Source organism: Lycorma delicatula, chromosome 8 (assembly GCF_047948215.1).
Source record: "Lycorma delicatula isolate Av1 chromosome 8, ASM4794821v1, whole genome shotgun sequence".
NCBI lineage: Eukaryota > Metazoa > Arthropoda > Insecta > Hemiptera > Fulgoridae > Lycorma > Lycorma delicatula.
The window spans coordinates 37117471-37143081 of NC_134462.1; the positions used below are offsets into that span (position 1 = coordinate 37117471).

A 25611-nucleotide genomic window follows, 5' to 3' on the forward strand; every position below is an offset into this window, starting at 1 on the left:
TCTATATGTAGGTGCCAAATGAATATTTAATATTGTCATAACTATTTCTTCTAAGTTGTACAAGCAGTAATAAGCTTATGTATAATATATTCCTGAATAACACAAACCTTTTTGTAATGATTTGATTAAGCTTGCCCTACTTCTAAACAATATAAACATCAATTCAATATATTTTTTTATATTTATAATCTGTGAAATCAAACTTTGAAACAATACTGATATATATTGTTCATAAATCGGAAACCTCCTTAAATAATATTAAACATGTCACTTTTAATATAATACTGAAGATGAAATTTAATTTATTTACTACATCAGCAGCACCTTGTACATATCACAAAGAAACGTATTCATAAAAATATATATATATTTATATATTAATGAAATAACATTATCGTATCAATCTCTCACTAAAACTTACTTTGGTATCATGCTTTCTGGCTGTAAATTATAATGAAATGATTAAAAAAAGTTTAAACATATAATTATTATTTTACTCCCTTTAATTTGTTTCTGTACACATAGACAATATATATATATATATTGTATATATATATGCATATATATGACATTACAATTATTATAGTTATTTATTATTAATCTTAAAATCTATTGTTTAATTAATCTAAATAGAGTTATATATCTAACTGATAAGGACTTTATTATGTATAAATATATATTTATTTCCATAAAGAGAAGTTAACATATTATTACCTTTCTTGATATGAATTGTACTCTTTAACCTTAAGGTCGCAATTTTTTTAGTTTGAGAAAATTTAATTATAATGTTAAAATATACATCATAATTATTTATTTTTACAAACTAGATCATTGTTCAGAATGACTCACATCTTTTCATAAAAACCTGAGTCAAATTTTTTTCTTTTCAATATAAAAACCATAAACTTCACACAACTCAATGTTTATCTCATTAAAGACAAGGCTAGTCGTGGAAATTTTAATAGTAATAATAATTAATCAATTAATAAAAAGTCATTAAAGGTGAGTAATAATGATATCATCATCGATATCATCTTTTTCATCATCAGTTTCTTCCACTGGTCGATTATTTGCTTTAGCTTCTTGCGCTGCAATAGCTGCTGCTTTTGGATCTTCTGCTAATCTCTTTAATCGTAATTTCTTCTGTTTATGTAGGAACTCAACGACCATATAACCAATAATTCCAATAATTAATACAACAAACATTACATATAACTTCATTCTTGCACATAGATGTGTACTATATGCATATGCTACAACGAATCCAGCGCTTTCCCAGAGACGATAGTTACTGAATGCTGCTTCTTTATTTCTGCGGAATAATGTTCCATACAGACCTGCAAAAAAATTTACAACATTATTTAAAAAATATTATCAGGAAAATTCATTTTTTAGATTAATATGTAAGCTTAATTATAAACTACTCATTTAAGTCTGAACATCTAAAAAATAAATTAATTGGTAGTGAGTATAATGCTTTATAATGCTGAAGACTTGTTACAAACTGTAAGCCCAGGTTCCATTAGTTTGTGGTATTGTTATTGTGTTTCAGGAAGGGGTTGGAAACTTCCAACTCCTTTTACTTTGCTTTTTAAACATAGACTCAGTATGGAACAATTAATCTAACAGGATGAGAAGCTTAATTGCTAGAGGAAAATTGAAAATTACTCATCAGAATTTTTTGATTGCAATGAAAATTGCTATTATCCAGTAATTAAAGAGCCACCTAATAACTACAGACTTCCTAAAAGATCAATGAACATTTTGATATGTAGAAGTAAATTCTAAACTGTTCAGTCAGATTACACTAGATATTAAATAATTGTAAAGTCTGATCTTAAGTTACCATCTCTGGTGTCCTTGAAACAGTAGCATTAATTGAGTCCTAGAAGTCAAACTAAAATTCTAACATAGTCGTTCAAATGAAATTAAAATTGCTTATACATTGAATATAATTTAGAAATGGAATCCATATCAAAAGAAACAGATATCAGAACAAATTTGTAAATTAATCCACAACTTTTAGTTTATGTGTGATCATACTAACTTAGCCGTAGTATTATAACAATTCATCTTCAGCTTATTAAGATATTTTTGGTAATAATATTTTACTAAAAAATTCTTAAAAATTATTCAAATAAGATAGGGTGCAGTTAGATTTCAATACTACATTGTTATCACATTCTTCAATATTTCTAAAGATTTCCTGATTAGAAATGAGAAAAATCAGCAAGATTTGAGTACAACACAGATTACCCCAATAAACTACACAAACTACTGGATGCCCGTGAACATGAAAAGTCCTCAAAAAATTAGCCCAGGCCAAATTTTATCTCAATTTGACCAGAATTTCTGTGAAGTATTTTAGAATAATTAAAAAATACACTCGCATGAAAATAAAGAATAACTTCTTAAATTAAACAGGAAAAACAAAGAATTACAAAAAAGTTCACCTATACTTATAAATAAAAAAGAAACTAAAAAAAATAACACAAACTGAGCAAAAGGTAAAAGTTTAGATTTTGTGTCAACTGAAATATCCAGATCATCTAATGTGAAGAGTTTAGGTGGTAGGCTAACTCAGGTAAACTTCCTTTTGTATTGTTTTGCAAGTAATTTTTTTTCCTGTCAGGGGATTTAATTTTTTATAGTTTATTGTTTTTTAGTGATATTTAATTGCACCTACTGATAATGTTTGACTGATAAAACACACATCTATGTGTTTAATTTTTCAACTCTTACATAATTTGTATAGATTTTATGAAAAGTACAATCTTATTATTTTCTAGTTTAAAAGTAAATGAATAGCAACAACCTTCATTATAAATTATGAAAGTTTTTTTTTATAATGTATCTTGCACAAGTTATTAATTAATGTGTAATAAATATTATCCCCCCCCCAAAAAAAAAGAATTACTACTTGTAGTAATTACAATACTTAATTTAAATTTTAATAAATACTTTAACCTGACTAATAAATGTGACCACCAACATTGCGCAAATGATATCTATGTGTAACTTTAATTAAAAAGCCATAATAGTGATGAAGAAAAATATTACAATATAGAAGGAAGCAAAAGACTTCAATTAAAGAGTTGAAGGTCTTTATAAAACAGGAATTCTGCTAGAGAGAGCTTTCTCATTATTATAATTGTAAATAATAATTGTTTTTCAAATATAAATACAGTACATGGGCATTTGAAACGTTAAAGAACCAATTAGACCTATTTTGATGTATTGTAATAATAATTTAAAGAATGAAAATATTGTCTCTTCAATAAATATGTATAGTATATAGGTAGGATGTAATAATAATCAAAAATAAATTCACTTTTATCAAATTTATTTAATTGGTTTTTTCTTGTAAACAAAACCTGGACTGAGTGAATCATTTGATACCTATTTCATGAAAAACATTCTAGCCACTGTATTGATCAATAAATAAACACCACCAAAACAGTTATTCCTTTTGAAATAGCTGATTAAAAAATAAATAATACATGTAATAAACAAATGAAATTTTAACCAAAGTACAAATTTACTATAACAATTTTAAAGAATGATTTAACTGCTATTCGAGAGATACCCATACTAGAAACCTAGCGAGATCAACTGGCAGGAGTATATTTAATTATAAGATAAATCTAGATGCTTGATGACCAATATAACAAAACTATATTTGTCCAACTACTTCCCACAACTACTGAATTGATTTTGCTGTTTTTTATATTGGTTTTCCAAGATGATTATTATCATCATCTAAAACTTTGAACAACAAATCAAACCAAATTGAATATCTTTTCAAGATTCACATCATAAATAAGGTTTTCCGTTACTCTTGCAGTCATTTTCATTGGTACTACTGTTCTTACCTTGGTATCAACAAATACTGCTGATAGGTATTTTGAGATATACAGACATGAATTGTGAATGTGTCCAAAATGTTTTATTGGATTTGAATTATATCTGTCATATCAGTTTGTTGTAGATTTTTGTGTTTTCATCTATTTTGCAATTATCAAGAATGTTAAGATGATAATACTTTTAGTGTCTATATAAAAAACAAAGTTATTTACATCTATGAGATGGTAGATAAATGTTGACTACATTCTATAAAGGTTTGAAATGTTTACTGTGTCTGTTTGAAACTGCATCATATTTAAACATGTAGAACTTTGTGCAGCTGGAGTTCAGTTTATATTAGTACATTCCAGAAGACTTGTGTTCTTAATAATGATTTATTTTACTTATTGTTCTGAAGGTCACATTATCCAGACTAGTAACAATTTTGAGCTCTCCCTTTTCCTGTTTAGCCTCTGGAACCGCCATAAGGTATTACTTATGAGGATGAATGAGGATGATATGTATGAATGTAAATGAAGTGTAGTCTTGTACAGTCTCAAGTCGACAATTTCTGAGATGTGTGGTTAATTGAAACCCAACCACCAAAGAACACCGGTATCCACAATCTAGTATTCAAATCTATATAAAAGTAACTACCTTTTCTAGGATTTGAACCTTACAACTTTCGACTTCAAAGTCAGCTGATCTGCAATGATGAGTTAACTGCTAGACCAGCCTGGGTTAATAATTTTGAGCTATTTTCTTCAAGTTATTATCCATGAATGTTAATATAATGAATTGTTTATTAATATTTGTTTTTAACACTGGGGTTGAAAGCCAGCCAACAATGAAGATGATTGCAGGTGCAACTGAGAATGTTTTGATAATATTCAAGTTTTAATAATATATTTGATTTGAAAAATTAATGCTTCAAATAATTTTCATTTCCAATCATTATAATTAGAAACATAGTAAGATTCTTGATATGTAGTAAATGTTTAAATCTGCTGTAGTAAAATTTAATTTGCTGTAACATGATTTCCTAGATGTTTATTTGTATAGTAAAGCTGTTCATATCATGACAGCACAACTGATATTTAAATCCAAGTGACCTGAACATATTTGATCAGTTTCTTGTAAGTTATTTTTTATAAACAAAATGTACTTTGCTTTCATGTGGCTTAATTTTTCACTTATTGTTAAATATGTTTGAATGTATGACAATTTGAGTTTCTGATTGTTTAATTTATTGTATATATATATATATATATATATATTTATTTATTTATTATTATAAATTTTCTTTCTAAAATGTTTAAAATATATTTACCACAGTAAAATACTACAAATATAAACATGTTTTGTATTTAAAAAAAGAATAGCTTTTTGCAGTTCATAAACCTTAATGGAATGTAACTCTCTTCCTGTTTTTAAATGAAAATTCCCCTTATTACATACATAACACCTCTTAAATACTTCACACTCCTCCAGGTATTTCCTTACTAGTTAATTAAAATATACCAAAACCATAAAAAGTTACTCAAATTAAATTACTTCCTGTGTGTGTGTGTGTGTGTGTGTGTGTGTGTGTGTGTGTGTAATATTGTATTATATATATTATAATTTAATTTTTTTCTTTAAATTTGGTTCCTGAAACATTTCTTAATGAACAGTAGCTGTAATTTATTCCAAACTTTTTGATAATGAGATATTCCTTCTAGTAAGAAGCAATGATATGTTTTTTCTTTTTCATTAATAAAAAATTCCACTACAATAGAATCCTCAATAACTTACATTAATTAGGATACCAATTAACCAAATACATAAAAATAAAACAAAAATAGAATTGAGTAATTACATTCAAGTAAATACAAAATAACAGAAATTTAAGTTTATTAAATTTGACGTAATTTTTTAATTAAAATTAATTTTTCTAAATTATGATAATAAGTTTTATGTATGTTACTAAAAGGAAAAATATACGTTTCAAGTGAGTAACCATTAAAAGAAATATATAAAAAAATATGGTTTTGTAAATGGTAGTAGAATAGCTACAGTTTGAGCAACTGTATGTTATTTGAGATTGGCAGCTTTGTATACAAGCTTGCCTAAGAATTCCAACTCCTTTCTAAAAGATTGTAAGAAAGGCTCAAATAGAAGCTAATGCATCTGTTGCATAGTCTAGTTATCTACCTCTACCTACCTATCTATCCATCCCTCAAATAAGGCTAATGTCAATCACTGATTTTTTTTTTTTCAGGAAATATAATACTAAAAATTAATAGTATTATTTAAGAATAAAATTCCTGTGGCTGAATCTAATTTATAAACAGATTTCCATAGTTCACTGATAATAAACAAAGCCGAGTATAATTCCACTATGTGATGGTACTTATCAGTTAATAATTGCAACTGCAATAAATGCAACTTAAAATTTAGCAAAAAAATTTTTTTGGGAGATAAATACTCAGTAAAGAAGAAACGATGACAATATAAAATTATACAGATATCAAGGACCTACCCTAGGATTATGATCATGACTACGATTAGGCTTATTATGATACTTTCATAATAACTTAATCATAATGAATGAATGAACCTAAATATGGTTATTCATATTTAATATATCTTACCAACAGGATAAAAAAGTTATTGAGTAGAATAGGAGAACAATATTAATTTTTGATTAGATTATGTTTGTCAAAATAGATTTTATAGTGTTTGAACTTAACAATTAAAAATTAAAAACTGATCCCCTAATAATGTCTTCCCTAAACGAGTGAAAACATTCTACACAAAGGATTGATCCCATAGAAAGGGAAATAAAATTGTGTATGTTTTATATTAACTGCCATGTTTTTCTTGTAGCTATGATATATACTAGCAACTGAAGGACAAGTTATAATTTTCTGAGTTGTTTTTCTGAGAATAAAAATATCCATTATGCTTTAGCAAACAGAGTGAAGGTTTTACATGCTGGACTAAATGACACCTTCATTGATTGACTTGGTGTTAGTGGAAAAGTGAAAAAAGGTGAACAAAATTATTTTACTCCTCACTTTTCTAAGTTTTTGAGCCTGACAATAATTCTTGAGAATGGTTATGGTATCTTCAAAAGGGACTGTGTTTCATTTTTGGTCACCTATAACAATTTGGTTATGTACAGCAAAATACAGGAATGTTGAGTTCTACAAATGACACCACTTACATTGTTTTCACCACAAGGAATGGCTGTATAATAAACATAGTTAATCTCAGAGAAGGCTACTCAGATTAATGCCTCTTGTACTTTAGATGCTTTATATGTGACAGTTTTAATAAAGAATGCAGATGGTAAAGTATTGATACTCAGTACAGGAGGGAAACAAAAACAAAAGTAAATTACATTAAAAACAAAGCAATGTAAATTACATAAATAATTAATGTAATTTAGAAAAAAAAAATTAATTGTTCAAAAATTTATGTTTAAGACCTTTAATAAAACAAAATAAATATCACTCTCTGATGATAAAAAATCTTGAAACTTAATCAGATAATTTCTTTAAAAATGTTGTATTAAATTAATATGAGCTAATTTTATTTCATATGCGATAAATTTATGTATAATAACCTAAAACAAGAAACAAAACCTACTTTATTGAGGTTGTTTTAAAATACAAGGTCACAGAATTAAGAGAGAAAGTTAATTCGTTGTTATTAATCAATTTTTAATTTTGTATTAATTTTGCAGGTGCAAATGGTTGTAGCAATTTATATGATATAATATTATCTAGTTTTTCATGATTATCTTTAATTATTCTGATCTAAAGTATAGGTAAATATAGAATTTTATGAAGGACATAATATATTAGCTTAATCTAAAAGAAAAAATAATCATCAATTTGACATAACTGAAGGAGGATAATTTATCATTTATTACACAAATACTAGTATTTATCATAATGAAAGTATTTATCATTTCAAACAAATCACCATTACAGAGATGAATATTAAAAGTTTGCAATTTATTATGATTAATTCATAATGTTGTATGATTTATGATATGATTAAACTATAGGTTTATTTTTATTTTGTTTAGTGTGTTCTATTTACATAATAATACATGATATAAATAATTAATATTAAAACCACTTTAAAAATTATATTACTTTATGCTTCATAAAACATAGCATTTAATTATTGTATATCTATGATAAGTTATTCATTCAAACATGTATGTGAGAATGTGTGCAAAAGAGAGAATGCACACATGCATAAGTAATATAATTTCTTCTTTCTTCATAAGTATAATCAGTCTATGATAGATTATTTTGACGATATTTAAAAAAATAACATTACCATTAATCAGTTTTTATGGAACATTTTTTACTTGCCTTTTTTTACTCCATTGTGTTGGATTTTTATTGTTAACTATTTATTTATTGCATTTTTTGAATTACTCTAATTTGAATTTTTAATTACTTTAATGTCATCATTTGTTTGCCTTTTGTATGTTCCAAAGATAACTCAAGATCGGTTGTTGAAACTTAACATAAACAAATTTCTTGTATGTATGTCTTCCTCGTTTGCAGCAGCTTCATTTCTTGAGATCACTCTTTAGGGGTGATAGATGTATAAAACTGAATTAGTTTCTGCAAATTTCTCAGATATTTTTTAGTTCTTACATTGACTTCTTTTGTCAACAACATTATCACCAAACAAGCATTAGATTATATAACCTGTTCCAACAAATGGACACAGTCAAGGTCTACTGATATCTGTTTTCCTTTTTTATTGTTAGTAAACAGGGGAATCATTTTGCGTTCTGTTCATGCTTTCACAATTTATTTCTGTTAGTTAATATCTCAGTGTTTATTCCAGTTACATTCATATCCTACCTAATATCATTCCTGAGGAAGTCAGCATTTGTAATATCTTTAACAGCTCAAAGGAATCCCATTTCAGCAACCTGTATTTTGGTCTCTTTGGATTTTTTAACATTCATACTTCAGAGAAATACAGTAACAAGAATTAAACCATTATTATGTACACGTTCAGTAAGTTTCCCAGGAAGTCTTGTTCTTTACAATGAATAGGTTGTTCCACATATGGATAAGAATTGAGTTTGTTTTTATGTCACTATTTGTAATAACTTTTGTTTTATAATTTATTTTGATCTTAAATTTAGCAATTTTATTTTACTTCAGATCTCTATCAGTAAAATTCAATACATAATAAATTTACTAATCACAGAACTAGTGTAATATAAGGACAAAGAAGAGGAAATTATGCTATAATCTAAGAAAGAATAAAGTTCATCCAGAAATGATGGAGCATCATAGTATGTAAACTTTATTACTGACCTCATCTAACTTGCCCCACCTAGTAACTTCCTTGTCTTACCTAAAACTTTGACTTTTTGGGAGTAACCTCCTGCATGTAGGAAACAGAATCTTAGACAGTCAGTCCTATAGGCAATGTTTCCATTAACCTAGCCCAATAAAGGGACTGCCAGGCCTTCTATTAGAAGATACAAAATATACAAACAGGGTGGCAGTTGACATAATTCTTGTGAACCTATCCCAGGAAGAAGGGATGAAGAGTAAGGGTAGGGGAGGATTAAAGAAGGTTTCATCAACCACAAGAGCCTATCCAGATTAGGATAGGTTGAAGTAGTTGTTTACTGTATTTACTAGGACAAATTGATCCCTTGAAAGCTCAGGAAGAAACTTATATATAACGCACTGTTAAAATGCAGGATGCTGTTTAATTTGCTATTTTTTTTTGTTTAAATTGTTAAAATATTTAATTTTTTTTTTAGTTTCACATTACAATTTTTATTACTTTTTTTCTGTTTGAATTTGGCAACTTATGAAATTTTTACGTTGTGGTACGGAGCATTATCGATTACCAAAACCGATCATCGTAGAAGATTTGGGATTAGCTTTGTTGTCTGCCATTTTTCCTAATTATTGTCATTCATGTTCCGATATTCTCCTTTTTTTGGCCCGATGTAAAAATTACATTTTGAATTTCTCCTGCTTCACTGCCAGCGTGAATCAATATCAGCTTTGAGCCTATGGACACAGGTATTTTATAGTCTTTACTTGAGCCATCGGTCCAACCATACCTTTTCCCGTGTGTCGAATGAGTATAAGATTCATCTGAAAAAAATATTGGTCTCCTTTCCGTCTGTAAATGATCGTTTTCTTTAGATAATTTACTCGTTTAAGACGTATATCTTGTTTTTCAACTAAAATTTTGCTGTTTTTTTTCGTTTTCTTCTATCGAAATCCATACTCCTCAGAATTTTCCTTAGATTTTCGTGACTGCAATTCAATTGCAGATCTAGGCGTTCGGTTTTTAAAACGAATAATAACTTTTTCAATGTCGGCAGGGCTTGATGTGGTAAATAAAGATTGTGTATGGTATTTCGTAACGCGCAACTTTGGAAGTTGTCGATATTATTTTCATTTTAATTCTATTACGAGTTTTTCCCGGCGTGCTAAAACCCTCATTTTCTCCCAATTTATTTGATTCTGTTATCACTTTACGCTCAAATGAACAAATACTTCACAGAGGTCTGCTATGTGAGCTTGAATTTCTGAACGTACCATCGCTGGATTTTCTTCGACTGGTTTGCTGTAGATATTCATTATGACACATTTCCTTTAGGTTTTTAGAGGTATTCCTCTTCCTGATCTACGACTCCATCTTCGATGAAGTATTTCAAAATTCCGTTAATGAAACAAAATTAGTTTTGAAAAAACTGTTTATAAAAAAATAGTATTGAAAAATACCGATTATAAACGCCGGTAACTATGTACGGTGGATGAACTAACTACACGATTGCAAGAAGGGAACTGAATTCCACTTCTAATCAGTCCTTGATCGCATCGCCCTATCCCCTCCTACTGTACTAACATTGCCCACACCAGTTCACCAAATGCCACTCCCAATCGAGTTCTGAGCATCCGTGTGTTTACGCTTTCTTGACACTTAGAACAGTTATACATTATTTTTTTGAAAATTGTAACTAATTTCAAACATTATAAAGTAGAATTATTAATACTATAAAAAAATGTACGTTAGTTAAAAATTTAATTAAAAAATATACTTAGAATAAAATTTATTTAGTTTATGTTTTATGAAATAAACAAATTATTATTTGACTTTACAAAACAACTTGAAAAAAAACTGTTTTTGTTCGATTAACATGAAAGTGCTAAATTTTTGTGTTTTATTTTTGTTTATTATTATTATTTTCTGTTATAGAAAGGAGACGTATTAAGTACATCAATTTATGCTAATGAAATGTAAACGATATTAAAATATGTAACATCACAGTCTAAGCTATTTTAATTTTACATTAACATTGGAAATTAATTAATTAATTAGGAACAATTACATTAAATTTAATATCATCAATTTCTATACCTGATAATTAATTTACTTATTACCATGAACATTTTAATACAATGCATTCATACATGAAAAAATTAAGATTACAATGAATTAAATTGAATTAAGTTTTTAATAGGATAGTACATGAATTGTATATGAATACAATTACATGATTATTATTTTAGATATTATCTATGTCAAAATTAGGATTAATAATAAATGAACCATCAAACCGAGTGACTGAACAGAATTCATCAATTGAGAGGTGTCTTTTGATCTTAAGATAATCAGTTCTGATCTTTTACTTTTATATACTAAATCTTAGTATTACAAATATTATTTATGCAGTAATAATTTTTTTATAAAAAAAAAAATATTTTGGTTTTTAGTTCTTATCTCATTACTAATCTTCTTCTTAGCATACTGTCCATTTTTGAGGACTAAGCACAATCTGACGGGAATAGGTCTCCCATGAATACACGAAAGAGTATGCAAATTAATATTTTATGGACTTCAAATAATAATTTTACATCCTGGTCCTTGCCTTCCCTCTATTTTTGAGATGGGCTTGGGAAATTATATTATTTCCCCTCTTTTCTCTCTCACTCCACATACACACACACACAGAGAGAGAGAAAGAGAGAGAGAGAGAGAGAGAGATTAGATTTACTATCTCTTAGAAAGTTTTTTATTTATTAAATATACCAAGATAGGCAGTTCTCTCTTTGTTAGTAGTCAAAATTCTCTACCTGAAAATGAGTATTTTAGAACCTTTTTATTTATGAAACCTTAAGCACTCTCCTCAGCATCTACATTATAATGGAATTTAAGCAATTTATGGATTGGATATATCTGTACTCTAGAGGAGTTTATTATAAATATTTCACTTAATGAAGCTACATTTTATATCAATACTTAAATCTACAAAAAATTTCCATCACCTAATGTATCATTAGAAACAGATGGAATGAAATGTAAATTTTTTTTTAGCAGAAATTTCTTCCTTAGTTATTAATACAATAACAAAAGTCAATACTAAAAGTGATAAAAGTATTAAAAATATATCTCAATTGTTGAATTGAGTTCAGCGACTAATTAGTGGTTCATTTATAAATAATGATATTGAAAATTAGTGAAATAGTCGATAAATAATATGTTGGAAACATACAGTTGTAAACAGTTAAACTGTTTAAAAATAAATAAAATAATATTTACTTTTTATTATAATGTTATGTTCATGATCAGTTGAGTGAACAAATGTTAAGAGAAATATTTAAACAACTAAATCAGTAAAATGAAGACTTACTTGAGCATGGTTTCATTTTAATTATAACATATCCTTAATTATAAGTAACTAAAAAATGCAAAAAAATCTCTAGTTTATAGAAAATGACAATCATAAAGACATAAGTAAACTAACAAATTAAAACTTTCTGTCAAGTACTTTCTATGCAAGTCATTACTTACAAAATTTGCTAGTTAAAATATTACATTTACTAACTACTGTAATGTATACATACAGAACATACAGTAAAATACCGTTGAGAAATTTCCCCTGTTTGATGGTATCTTCTCTGTAGAAAAGGTTTTTGCCAACAACCTTTTCTTAATTCTAAATAACATGATCTCTATTAAAAAATAAATCCTCATTTCAGCACATAGGATGCCCTAAATGGTAGTAAAAAAAAACTGTAAAGGGATAGTAAATCCAATTCTCCTGCCTGTAAAACTATTTTTATAAAGAATTTCTAAAAATCATCTATAAGAAATATTTAGATACATTTTTATATCACAATAATTATTAAATTGAAATATAATGAATAAATATAGAGATTTGAGAGTTATTTGAAAAATCAATATTTATGAATACAGTTTTTTCAGTACCACTTTTGAAAAATAAACACATTTCTATGTTTTCTAGTTCGCACTTTAATTTGAGTTCACGGACATTATTACATATCTCAAGGTGAATAATAATAATAATTTTATAAAAGGTTAGATACTGCATAAAGATTCAGACATAAAGTCAGACAGAAGGACAGACAGACTGCTTGCTGTCAGTCATTGAACCCGGTTGTATGATTATAAAGAGGTGCACACATATTCAATAAGGCAACACTCTAAAAAGTTGTAGCAGCTCGTATTGTAGGTTATATTAGATGTAATTATATTAGACTCTTTTATCAGTTTGATCTCTGATTACCTTCAACCTCCTGCTGTTAACACCTGATATGGTGAACAAGGGACCTCATCCGGTTAAAACTTAAAAAAATGATTATAATAAGTAATTTATATGATAATAAATAATTTATATTATTTTACAAACATATTTTAAATGGTTATAAAATAAAAAAGTACTTATTATTAACTGGCTTATAAATATGGATTTATCATTCATTGAGACTAATGCAATAAAGTGTGTATAAATATATAAGATTTTTTTTGTGGATAAATCTCATAATATTGATGTGATTTGAAAACATGTTAAGGGAATTTTCTATCAACCAATTTTTGGTTTTAACTTGATAAAAAACTGAGTAGAACAACTTCAATGAAACTTATTGGAAGAATTCATTTTTTGCTTTTACGTGATTGTTTCTGCATGTCTTTCTGTGGTACTAATAATGTTGTAACTCCAACAAAATTACTACATTAATTTTAACGAATTATCAAATTTTAACGAATTCACTTTCAAAATAATGGATCTTTTTCTTGTAAAGAAATGTCAGAAGCTTCTTCTCACTGGAGCATCTAGAAGCACAGTTAACAATGCCATCCCGGGAACCATCAGTAGCACAACAATGCTACCAGATTCTTCACTGAGGAAAGAGAATTAATTTTTAAAAGATGATTGGATGAAAAATGTTCTATTATTCTGAAAGCCAATCATTTTTAACATTTAATCATTTTAAATTGTTGTCATGTTTCATCATGTTGTTTAATGGCCTTTATGATCCCTTTATGTTTATTTCTCATCACAATTCAGATATTTATCACTAAACATGAATAAATTAATAAAACATACCAGAATAACAAACCTTCAAAATATTTGTTAATATTATTTCACGCTTACATAAGTCTTTATTATTTAATTCATCATATTTATTATATTTAATTCATCATCTTTGTGCTTGGTAATATCAAATTTGAATTTATAATTAAAGTTTTATGCATGTTTTGCTGTCATTATCCAGTTGTTTTTTTTTTTGTACTCCACACATCCTAACATATACACATGTAGTACAAATTCTTCAAGTTTGAAGAAACAAGTTTTCAAATTCTTTAATAACATTATTAAGGTGTCGTCAACTGTACAGATCATCTTTTTAAAATAGATATCTTATGTTCCAATTTGTCATAAACATTTTTACATTTTAAACTTAACTGATCATCTTTTCAAAATTTTCTTGCAAAATCACATTATTACGCTTATTCTGCAGTCTATTTTTTTTTCTTCCATATAGTTAATATTTAGTACTACTTCCATTCGTGTAAAAAAAAGAAGAATATTTTAATTTTAACATATTTTTATAATTTCTGTGTTTCATTCCGGCAAATATGTTAGACAAAATGTAGAATACTGAATAATAAGTCTTAAAAATGTAATAAAATTCTATAAAACAATTGCCTTGCCTAATGTATAGTGGTGTTTTATGTTATATCAGCTAGACATTCAGAATTCAAGCAGTTGAAATGAGAAGCTATATTTTTAAGAATAGTTGAGTGAGCTAAAACTACTCAGAAGTTACATTATAATGTCAGCAGTATTTCACTATACGTTAGCAAACTAAAAATAAATAGTATTCTATAAAATATTAATTTCTTTGTTAAATAGTTATTATTATCATGTTGGCTGTGGTATGTTTTGTCTTAATGTACATAATTTTTGTGTGTGACAAGTTCCCATTATACAGTTTTGCCTCTTCTACCAATGTGTCAGTCACTGGCAGAACTCTTTGTGAATTTTATATTCAAATTGTGCAGTACTGATCACCCAGGTTTGGTATGAATTTAATCCTTTTAACTGAATTTAATGTTTAGAATTTCTCAGTATGACAGAAAAAAATAAATGAGTTGTATAAATGAAAAATACATCTGCCGCTCTGAAGGGAAATCGAGGGGAGAATAGGACATAGGACACTTCACTGTAAATGTTTGTTCAAGATGTATGTAACCAATACAACAATCAATGTGTTAAAAAATGATATAATAATAACAAAAATAATAATATTACAGAATTTCTTACCATTTACTTGTGTCTGCCATACAGCATCACCTACACCCCATAAACCTGATATGGTGAAAAATATGAAAGGTTTTGAAGGGTGTGGTCTCCAGTTCAGTAAAATGAAGATAAGACATGCATGAACTATACAACCCAGTGTCATTAATGGAAGTCTTCCAACGAATTTCATAAGAGAACCAAATAATAAAGAGCATACAGCATTAACAACTCCAAAGCATATCATGACATATCCAACAGAAGGTATACCCAATGCACACGATACATATGCCTGAAAAAAGACAAAGATAAATTAGTTATAACAGTAAATAAATAAAAGAATAAGTTATGGGTTTTAAAAATATTTTAAATTATTTAATCATATTTATATTGTCGGCCTCTGTGGTGCGAGTGATAGCGTCTCGGCCTTTCACCCGGAGGTCCTGGGTTTGAATCTCAGTCAGACGCATTTTTCACACGCTACAAAACATTCATCTCATCCTCTACGGAATGAATTGATTGAGTGCAGACCAGGAGGTAAAACAAACCAAAAAAAATTATTTAATCAAACTAATAAATAAAAAAACATTCATTTCCTTACTTACGTTTTATCAGAAAATACTACATACTCCACACAATCCAAAAAAAAAAAAAATTGAATCCTGATCAGATATAGCATTTTTCATTATACTACAAAACGTACTCCCATGTCCAAGCTTTAATCCTATAAGCTTTATAAATGACAGAGTGTACTTCAGTATGTTATGGCAAAATGTAAAGCATTAATTTATAAACTCTTATCTAACAATTTAACTTTTATTAACATAAAATAAAATTTCTTTCATTATTATTCTTTTAGGTAGTTTTAGATTCAAATAAATATGTTAAATGATCTTCAGGGATAGATTTAAAAAAAACTATTTTCTAAGTCTTTTTTTTTTTTTTGAGAAAATTCACAAAAATCTTACATACTAGAAAAATGTTTCAACATGTATGCACATTTTTTAATTCCAGTTTTATAAATTTGGATTTATTTTTAGTTATTAAAATCCTCAATGTAACAAAACCAATGGGCCAAACTGAAGGCCCAAGATATTAGAAAATAGGTAGTTACAATTCATAACAATTTCCAATTTTCAAATGATAAGATAAATTGTTCTTATTGAGATACTACAAATTAAATTACCAGTATACAAATTATATAGGTTCAGTCTAAGAAATAAATATTTACTACTTTGTTAAAAAAAAAGTAGGTATTCATTAGTCCAACTAATTTTTTTCTTGAGAGGATACTGCAGAGGTATTATATCCTCTCTTTATTTCCAAGAGGGCTCTAGCATATTATAAAAATATATCTAGTGGTTAAATTATAAAGTTTACAACATGAAAAAAATCAATTTCTGCTTTACCAAATTCAAATTTATCAATTAATAAGTTTAAACAACATTTCATGAAATAGTAGATATATATGGGAAAATCAGTTGACTGTTCAGTTTTAGTATAAATTTCCAACATTGAATAAATAAAGTGATGTAATCCAATGAAAATAAATAAAGACAAAAAATTGTTCATTATTTAAATATTTACATCAGAAACATTTTCTTACTTGTCTTTCATTTAAGATCAGAATATTCTTCAGTTGTTTCAAAATCATAACATTTACGAATGAATCTATTCCATTTTTCTGGCTATTAATTTCAATTAATTTATCATTATACTCTTTCAAGCCTTTATAATATCTTCATCAGAATTCTATTAGCATCAAGAAATGTAGTCAACAACTGACATGAATAATAAATTATGGACAGAGTATTTTTTTTAATAATTACAGTAAAGAAAAAAGCTTATTTACATAACAAATTTATCATATTGAATAGCCAAGCAGTTACTGCAATTAAAATAGGAAACTACAACTCAGTAAATCTACATATGTATCTATTTTTTCGTGAAAACAAAGTTATGAATGAGATAATAACAAAGTGACACCGGTGTTTCTATGACCTATGTTAATTATTTATAGTGAACTGTTAGCTGATGGTAAGAAGTCACAATAGTCTAGAATTGAAGAATTTAAATTTTGTTATAGGAAAAGAAAAAAATGGTGTAGAGAAAACTAAAGCTAACTGAGTATTTGTAATCAGTAAAGCAAAAACATTTTGATAAATATAGCAAGTCATTTATTTAAAAAAAATTTGTATTTTATTTGGAAAAAAACCCACAATTATTCCAATTTTCTTGCTCATAGAAATCATTCATACTACAGGCAGTTTCAATAGACAGCATGGCATTCTCTTGATGAAAAAATGAATAATTTAAAACACATCAATGTGATACCATTGAAGAAGCAATATTTATTTATTTACTCATTCTGGCAATCCAATTACAGATACCCTCCCCATTTTTTATTTTATGATCAGAAATGAATTTTGAATTCTGAAAATACAAACAATATTTATGTATTTTGAAAGATTCCAAGCTTATTGAGGTTTGAACCCAGAACCTTCTGAATGAAATACACAGATATTACTGTGTTACACGTACTGAGGTAAGTGGATATTAAATCCTGTATTTGACTAGCCAGAAACTCAATAAATAATGGCCAAAAGACAGACATGATAGTGGGTGATTAATCACAATCATTAATGATACTCGTACTTTGTGAACTAATCCAATATTGTCTTAACTCTAGCTGAGTAAAAAAAGTCTCCATTCTCCTCTCTCAAGCTCTTAAAAAATCAAAAATGCTGTTGTTAGCTGGAATAATCTGGTTGGGTGATTAGGAAGTTAAATTAACAACTAATCAGTGGTTTTTGAGGAGCTATGTATGGAGTAAAATACATGATTTTACAGAATCTGAATGACAACATTATTTCATTTGATGTACTTCAGGAAGTAAAAAACCCACAGAAAAGAAGATTGCCATTAAAAGTGGAATAAATCCTACTCTATAGCTAGATTAACGTACATTAAAATAGTCCACTTATTAACTAGGATACTAAATACTAATAACTTGAAGTATTGGTAAACTTAAAGCTTTTTTGGTACAGTGCAAATCATACCAAAATACAGAGTTCTGAGATTTTATAATTACAGACAGGAAATCTGAATACCAAATATAGAAATCAGGGCAATGAACATCAAAAGTATCTTTCATCAAAAGTATCTTTACATTTTGGATATACAAATTGTAATTTATAACAATATTAATGAAAGTATGCATCAAAACAGATCATACATGTATGGAAAACATGTAAAACCCAGTGCAACTGCTCGAGTGTAGATAAAAGTGCTGCTACATAGATTAACATAAACACACTATATATATAGAATATAGTTTATTTTAAAATCAGATACATTAAAAATTTTAAAAAAGGTAACAAGAAACCTGATAGAACAATTCTAACCTAACATTATTGTATTTATGTTTATCCTCTCATAGATTTTTACATGATTTATAGAGATTTAAGTGATCTACGTGATGAAGTTTCTTAACTAAGAACTAATACAGTATGAATGTTTTCTCTTCTCTTGTACTGTCACAACTAAAAATATTAGCTTTCATATAAATTATACACAATGAAATATTTAAATAATGTAATCATATTTATTTAAAAATAGAAAGGATTATGTTGTATATTTCCCTTTTTAATGAAAAATAAATGTATTAGTTTATTGTCCTGAATATATCCAGCAAACATGAATAATAAATCGTATTTTAAATTTGGAATTTTTGAAAATAATCAATAATATTTGTAACATAATGATGAGTAACATTTCCTAAATCTCAGCTGCTAGGGATAGAATTAAAAAAACAAAGAAGATTTTCTTTTTATTACAATTTTTGTTTCAAGATTAACTTGGTTTGAAATTGTGAAAAAATCATTAAAAACTGAAGAAACATTATTGTAAAATTAAATATTAAAAGGGTGATATGTGAAAAGAAAGTGAAGTTCATAAATTTGGTAATAAAAATTATAAATGGAAAGAGCATGAGTATCTGTATTTATATTATAAATTTATGTATCACATATAAAAGAAATATAATAATTAATGAAGTGCTTTGTTAATGGACACATTTTATTTGCACAACTACTGTAAATGTCTAAATGATAATAACTATATACACATATAATATTATATTAAATAAAGAGTGATGTATATCTATTTATTTTTCTGTATGAACAAGAAACAAAGACCTATTGTATGAATACTTAAGCATGATTCTTATAAAATTATAATACACGAGAGAAAATATGAATAAAGAAAAAATCACATGATTTTATTGAACATCTTTATTTTTAAAAGATAAAACTGAAAATTATCTGTTAGTAAAGTTAATGAAGTTAACGACAGCAATTTCTATGTTCATTATTTATTTAAATAAAATATTCTAATATGCATTGAAAACAAATATCTATTTATTTGGAATATATCTATAAGATAAATTTATTAAGCTGTATGTATATATCTATTAAGATATATTTCCTGAAATTGAAATAATAGTTTAACATATAAAGTTGTAAACAAATAGAATATTTTTAATGTTAAATGATCTTTTTACTTTGGAGTATAAAGATAGTAGTATCTTTTTAACTATAATATCTATGATAATTATACCATCACGATGTACTTGTTAAATATGTTTTTGTTTTTCAGTGTTGTGAATGTATAATAAGCATTGTAATTTAAAAAAGGTTGTTTGTTAAAGAAACTTATTCACATACTTATTATAAATCAAGATAAAACAAAATAATAATAAATGTAAAAAAAAATTAATTATTGCATATAACATATAAAAGATGTAAACAAATAAATTTTGTTATCTATAATAAAAAGGCTATCAGTTACTTTAACATTAATTTATAATTTAAATTATACATTATCAACAAAAATTGTTAAAGTTAATTACACAAAATAATTTTTTTTTCAATGTAACAAAACAAATGAAACAAAAATAACAAAACCTTTTGTTTTAAATGTTCACCTTAAAATAGTAAGAACATATAAAACAAAACTTCAGAGTTAAGTATTGAATTAGCAGGGGCATGCAATTTAACTGATATTTGTTGTAGATTTTCAGATCAATGTTTGAGTAAAGCATGCATCATTGTGGATACTGATTGTAAGTACTACTGATAACTTTACTTGATCCATTCTTGTTCTTCCACCTTATGGTAATGAATTTCAGGTATGAATCCGGTTACAGCCCAGAAGTTAAAAAAAATTCTGGGAGAAAGATGATTACAATTGTGGCCAGAAGCTAAATACAGTAGAGGTAGTTTGGGGTATGGATGGAGCTAACCATTATGGTTGGTATATTCCCTTTCAGTGTTGTGGATAGAAATACTTTAAACAACTAGAATATCCTTCAAAATGAAGAGTTAAACCAAACAAGCTTCTATCACACAAACTATATTCACCAAACAAAATTAGGGTTTTTAGCATATAAACTAAGCTTCACTGCTAAGACTACAAAAATTTCTGCACAGGGCAAACAGAATTAAGTACTGTAGAGTTGCCATTAACTAACCACCTTACAAAGTAAAAATAGTAAATGCAATAGTATTAAAAACAACTTTAAAATTCTACCAACATGAAGTGCATTTTAACCAAAATACATTACATTTGATATTTGATCATGAAGGAAGTTGGAGAAAATTAAATAAACAGACAATTTAAAATGAAATAATGGGAGAGTGAAAAAAAATACTAGAAGATTAATCAAACTGGAAAACCTAACAGGCTGGGACATGTCATGAGAGGAGAAGAATTAATTAAATGAAAGATAGAAAGATCATTAGAAAGTGCAAGAAGATTACAAATCATAAACGATCCAAAAGAATATGGGAATTATCAGGAATTAAAAAAAATTACTTTTGAATGGAGGAGAGTGGAGATGGACATGGTGCAAGAAATCTGCCTCAGGGAAGATAATCCCCATATGATAAGACTTAACCTGTTTTACTGAAGACAACATAACAATAAAATACACATAAACTTATACCTTGATAGACTACGCGTCTTAAATAAAGAGAGTAAGATAAATAAAGCCAATATAAAACACTGGTATACAAATAATATTCTTACAACCAATGACAACATTATATCACTGCCTTGATGGTACACTTCCAGGAAATGATAAAATTCATTTACAAATTCACATTAAAATTAGATAAAATATAAATTCATCAGTAATTACAGAATAGCTGCAATAAATTGGTTGTTCAAATGCAACTATTACAAACTGTCACCTCAACTGGTAACTCATGTAAAATAAAACAACAAATATCTTACGAAGTAAAATTGAATTACATTACATCTTATTAATATGATCATTCAATTTCTTATAATTTTTATATTTTTTACAATTGGTAACCACTTTAATACATCATTGACCTACATTATTTTTATTATCTTTTTTTTGGCTGATGTTTTCAGTTTAAAACTTTAATTAATATGCAAAAAAAGTCTTTTATACTGAATTATTAGATTATTATAAATAAAGAACAATCCTAACATACTAGCAGCGTTATACTGACATCAAAAAAGAGCTAACAACACAGTTATAGGACTTTCCTATGATGCAATCCGGTGAAGTCCTACAACTGGGTTGTTTCTGATGCATGGCTTACACACACAATTTAATTAAAAATATTTATCATTTTATTTAAATATAATATATTTTTGTTTATTTAATTCAAAGATTCTAACTAAAGGATGTGCCCATACTGTATTTAATTCGCGCCAGTGTGGTGGTAGTAGTGGCGACAGTCGGTACTAACTAAACTAATGTGAGTTTACAATTTACATAGAACAAGTTTTGCTTGTACAGTTGCCAGACTGATGTAGCTGCAATACTTAATGCACCAATGCACCAGGTACTGAGTCCATCAGGGGATCAAGATTGAGACCCAGCCAGACCAAGTTACTTTTTTACACTTTAAATATAATTGATTTATTTAATTCTATTGCTCACCTGTGATGCCAAAACATAGCAGTTGATTACAACAGTTGTATATCATTGCTACTAAAATTTGAAATAATAACTAAATTAAATAAAATAAATAATTAAATTTAAAGTGTAAAAAATAATTTGGTTGGCAATAGTGTGGAATTTCAAATTTTCCGGTCCAAGAGGACCAGAAAAAAGGGAAATTCCAAGATGGTGGAATGGGACACTAGCGCTACTTGTGGTGACAGAGTTTGCACACTTAGCCACTAGTTTAGAGAATTTTTTTTATTTTGGGTGGGGGTGTGATGTTGCAAAAAATGTTTTTCCTAAATATTGTTATTTTTTAATTGTTAACATATGTCCCTAAGAAAAATATGACCTTAATTAGGCAAAATCTTGAGATACCAATCTCAAAGTTTACCTTGTAGAGTAAGGATGACCTTGTTGTACAGCATCGCACACTTGACCTTTTAAGTTGAAAATTTAATGGCATCAATGTCCTATATATAGAAGTAATCTGATCAAGTTTGATCAAAATCAGTCCAGTAGTTCTGAAGTTATAAGGTGAATTAAAGGGAAACACCAAACACACATGTACATACAAACATTAACATCCGGAAAATTTCCATTCGGATTTTTGGATTCCTTAGATGTCATAATGTCAAAATCTGGTGAAAACTGCATATATGCAAATTGGATCAGTTACAATACTTTCCCTTCTAGAGGTATAACTTTGAAAACTACCCACTTCAAAATAAATGCTACTGATGAACTGTATAATAATTCTGATGAGATCTGGATGCATATCTTCATTAAAATCTAGGTTTTTTATATATTATAATTTAAAAAAAAAATCTATTTAATTGTTGTAATGGTTTATTTATAAAGATTATATTTTATATATATACTCATGTATATATATATAATTCACATCAAGTCTTTGCAGTTTAAGTTCTTCTTGAAGGTAAGAAATTAGTTGTGAGAATATGATGAAGAGGCTATTTATAAGAGCTATATTACCATCGCCTTATAAAATTTATTATAAACATATACAATATATATATATATATATATATATATATATATATATATAAGCCTTTTCTTTTTTTTTAATAAAAGTGTCCTTGTTAAATATTCAAGGTGTAGAGTAAATCTTTTACTTTTATGTACCTACATCTACCTGACTGAGATAAGTTACAAACTACATATTATAAATACTTCTAGCTAGCATAACAAATTAATAATTTATTGCTAAAAGTTACAAACAAGTTTCTTATTATTATTTTTTTATTTTAACAAACAATATACAAGAACAATTCAATTGTTTTCTCACCATTTGTGACCTTCATATGAAACAAAAAAAATTTTCATAAGAGAACGAAATTAAATTTTATTTAATGACTTATTTTATTAGTTTTATTCATGCTCTACAAACAGTAGTAATAATAGCTCATACAGTAGTAATAATAATAATAATATGAGTAAATTGTAATGTCTCTTATCATAATTTTACACATAACCTTGGTTTTATGTGCTTTTACAGTTAAAAACATATGTTTATAATGTACTATTATTAATTGTTTAAAAATGATAAGACTTTTTATACAAACTAAATTTTTTACAAAGAAAAACTTGTTCAAAAACTATTCTTTTCTTCAAAATAGAATACATATGTTCATTAATTTGATTCCTTGCCTTTATAGTACCTTTTTTTCATTTGTGTGATTTATAATGAGGGTTCATACATTTAGATTTTTTATTTTAATAAACTGATGCCCAATAATATTGTACATATATATAAATATTTATGCCACGTGTCACACTGAGTCAAGACAGTGTGTATGATACATTGAGTCATAAAAAAAAGGACACAGTTGCTTTACACTACTTTTTTATGGGAATGGTGCAAAAGATTCATTCATCAGAGTTACTTTCTCTGAGATTAATGATTTTTCACTATACAGCAAGTTTCTATTATCAACAAAGTGAAGATGTCACATTAACAAAAAAATAAAAATAAATAAATAAATAAAAATTAATAAAAAAACAAATCTTCTTGTTTTTCATTTAGAATTAAGAATCCATACTAGTCATTCCACCTGTGGCTCTAAATCTGTTTCTGTAATTTATTATCAAATAAGTGAGGTATCTTTTTTTTTTTGGAGAAGGGATTGTTATTAATCATGAAACTGGTTTGATATTATTTACTAATTCTTTGTGTTTTGTGTAAAAATTTAAATCTGAATTACATTTCCAACATTACCCATACATATATATTTTAAATATTGTATATATTTCTACTACTATATTAAATAAACCCTAACATTTTAACATATGATCAATGAACCTCACCATGTAGGTTGCCTCATCTGCCTCAACATATTCATATATTTTCCTCTACTCTCCATTTTTAACTTTAACTACCCATCTAATTTTCAAAACTTGTGTTCTGGTAATATTACATTTCAAAAGTCTACCTTTGTATTTAAAGTTTTTTTGTTATTATTATCATCTTTTATGACCACATAGGATCACTTTAGTCAGTCCATTGTCCAAGTCTCTTCGATTGGATTGTTTGGGCCTTGCAGTCCTCCCAGTATTCTTTCATGTGTTCCAATGTTTGTGCCCTTTCTATTGTAGAAAATGCTGATATTGTGAATTTTTTCTTGAGAGTGTGAATCGAATGTTTTTGTTCTTGATTTTCTTGTATAATTTTATCTTATCTGTGGTGTCTTCTTGGGTAAGGTCAATTGCCTTTAGATCCTCTCTCATTTTTCTGATTCATCTGCATCCTGTCTTGGTGTTTCTTGAGTTGAGATTGTACTGTACTAATTGTTTCAAAAGTCTTGAACATTGCATCCTCATGATATGTCCAAAGAATCCTAGTCTCCTCTTACGCATGGCACCACTGATGGGTTCTAACTTTGTACGCGACTTTGTTGGGCACAATTCACCACTGCCCTTCTTTTTGGTACTTTTTATTGATGCAGGTTCTTCCAATTCTTCTTCCAATTTTCTGAAGTCTGTTTGTCTTTGATTGTTCATTTAGGTGGAAGAATATTTCTGCTGCTCAAGTGGCTTCTGGTTTTATAACTGTGTTGTGTCTTATTTTTATGTTTATTGATAGGTAATTTTTACTGCAAGTGTACCAGGTTAATTTTTGAGCTTTAGCGAATTTCTTTCTTTGTATTTGGATCGAGGTTTTTTTCAT

General features: G+C 27.2%; 1 protein-coding gene across 4 annotated transcripts in view; it reads right to left on the reverse strand.

Moving 5' to 3' along the window:
* Positions 1–593: 593 nt before the first annotated feature.
* The window catches only part of LOC142328581 (UNC93-like protein), a 302554-nt gene continuing 277536 nt past the window's right edge, over positions 594–25611 (reverse strand). For 3 of the 4 annotated variants that reach the window (XM_075372349.1, XM_075372350.1, XM_075372351.1), the window contains exons 5-6: positions 15473–15740; positions 625–1337 (exon numbers count right to left, since the gene is read on the reverse strand). In XM_075372349.1, the coding sequence (XP_075228464.1) occupies positions 997–1337; positions 15473–15740 (609 nt within the window). In that variant the 3' untranslated portion in view covers positions 625–996. Of the gene's footprint in view, positions 1338–15472; positions 15741–25611 lie in introns of all 4 variants that reach the window. The other variant, XM_075372348.1, reaches the window with a different exon arrangement.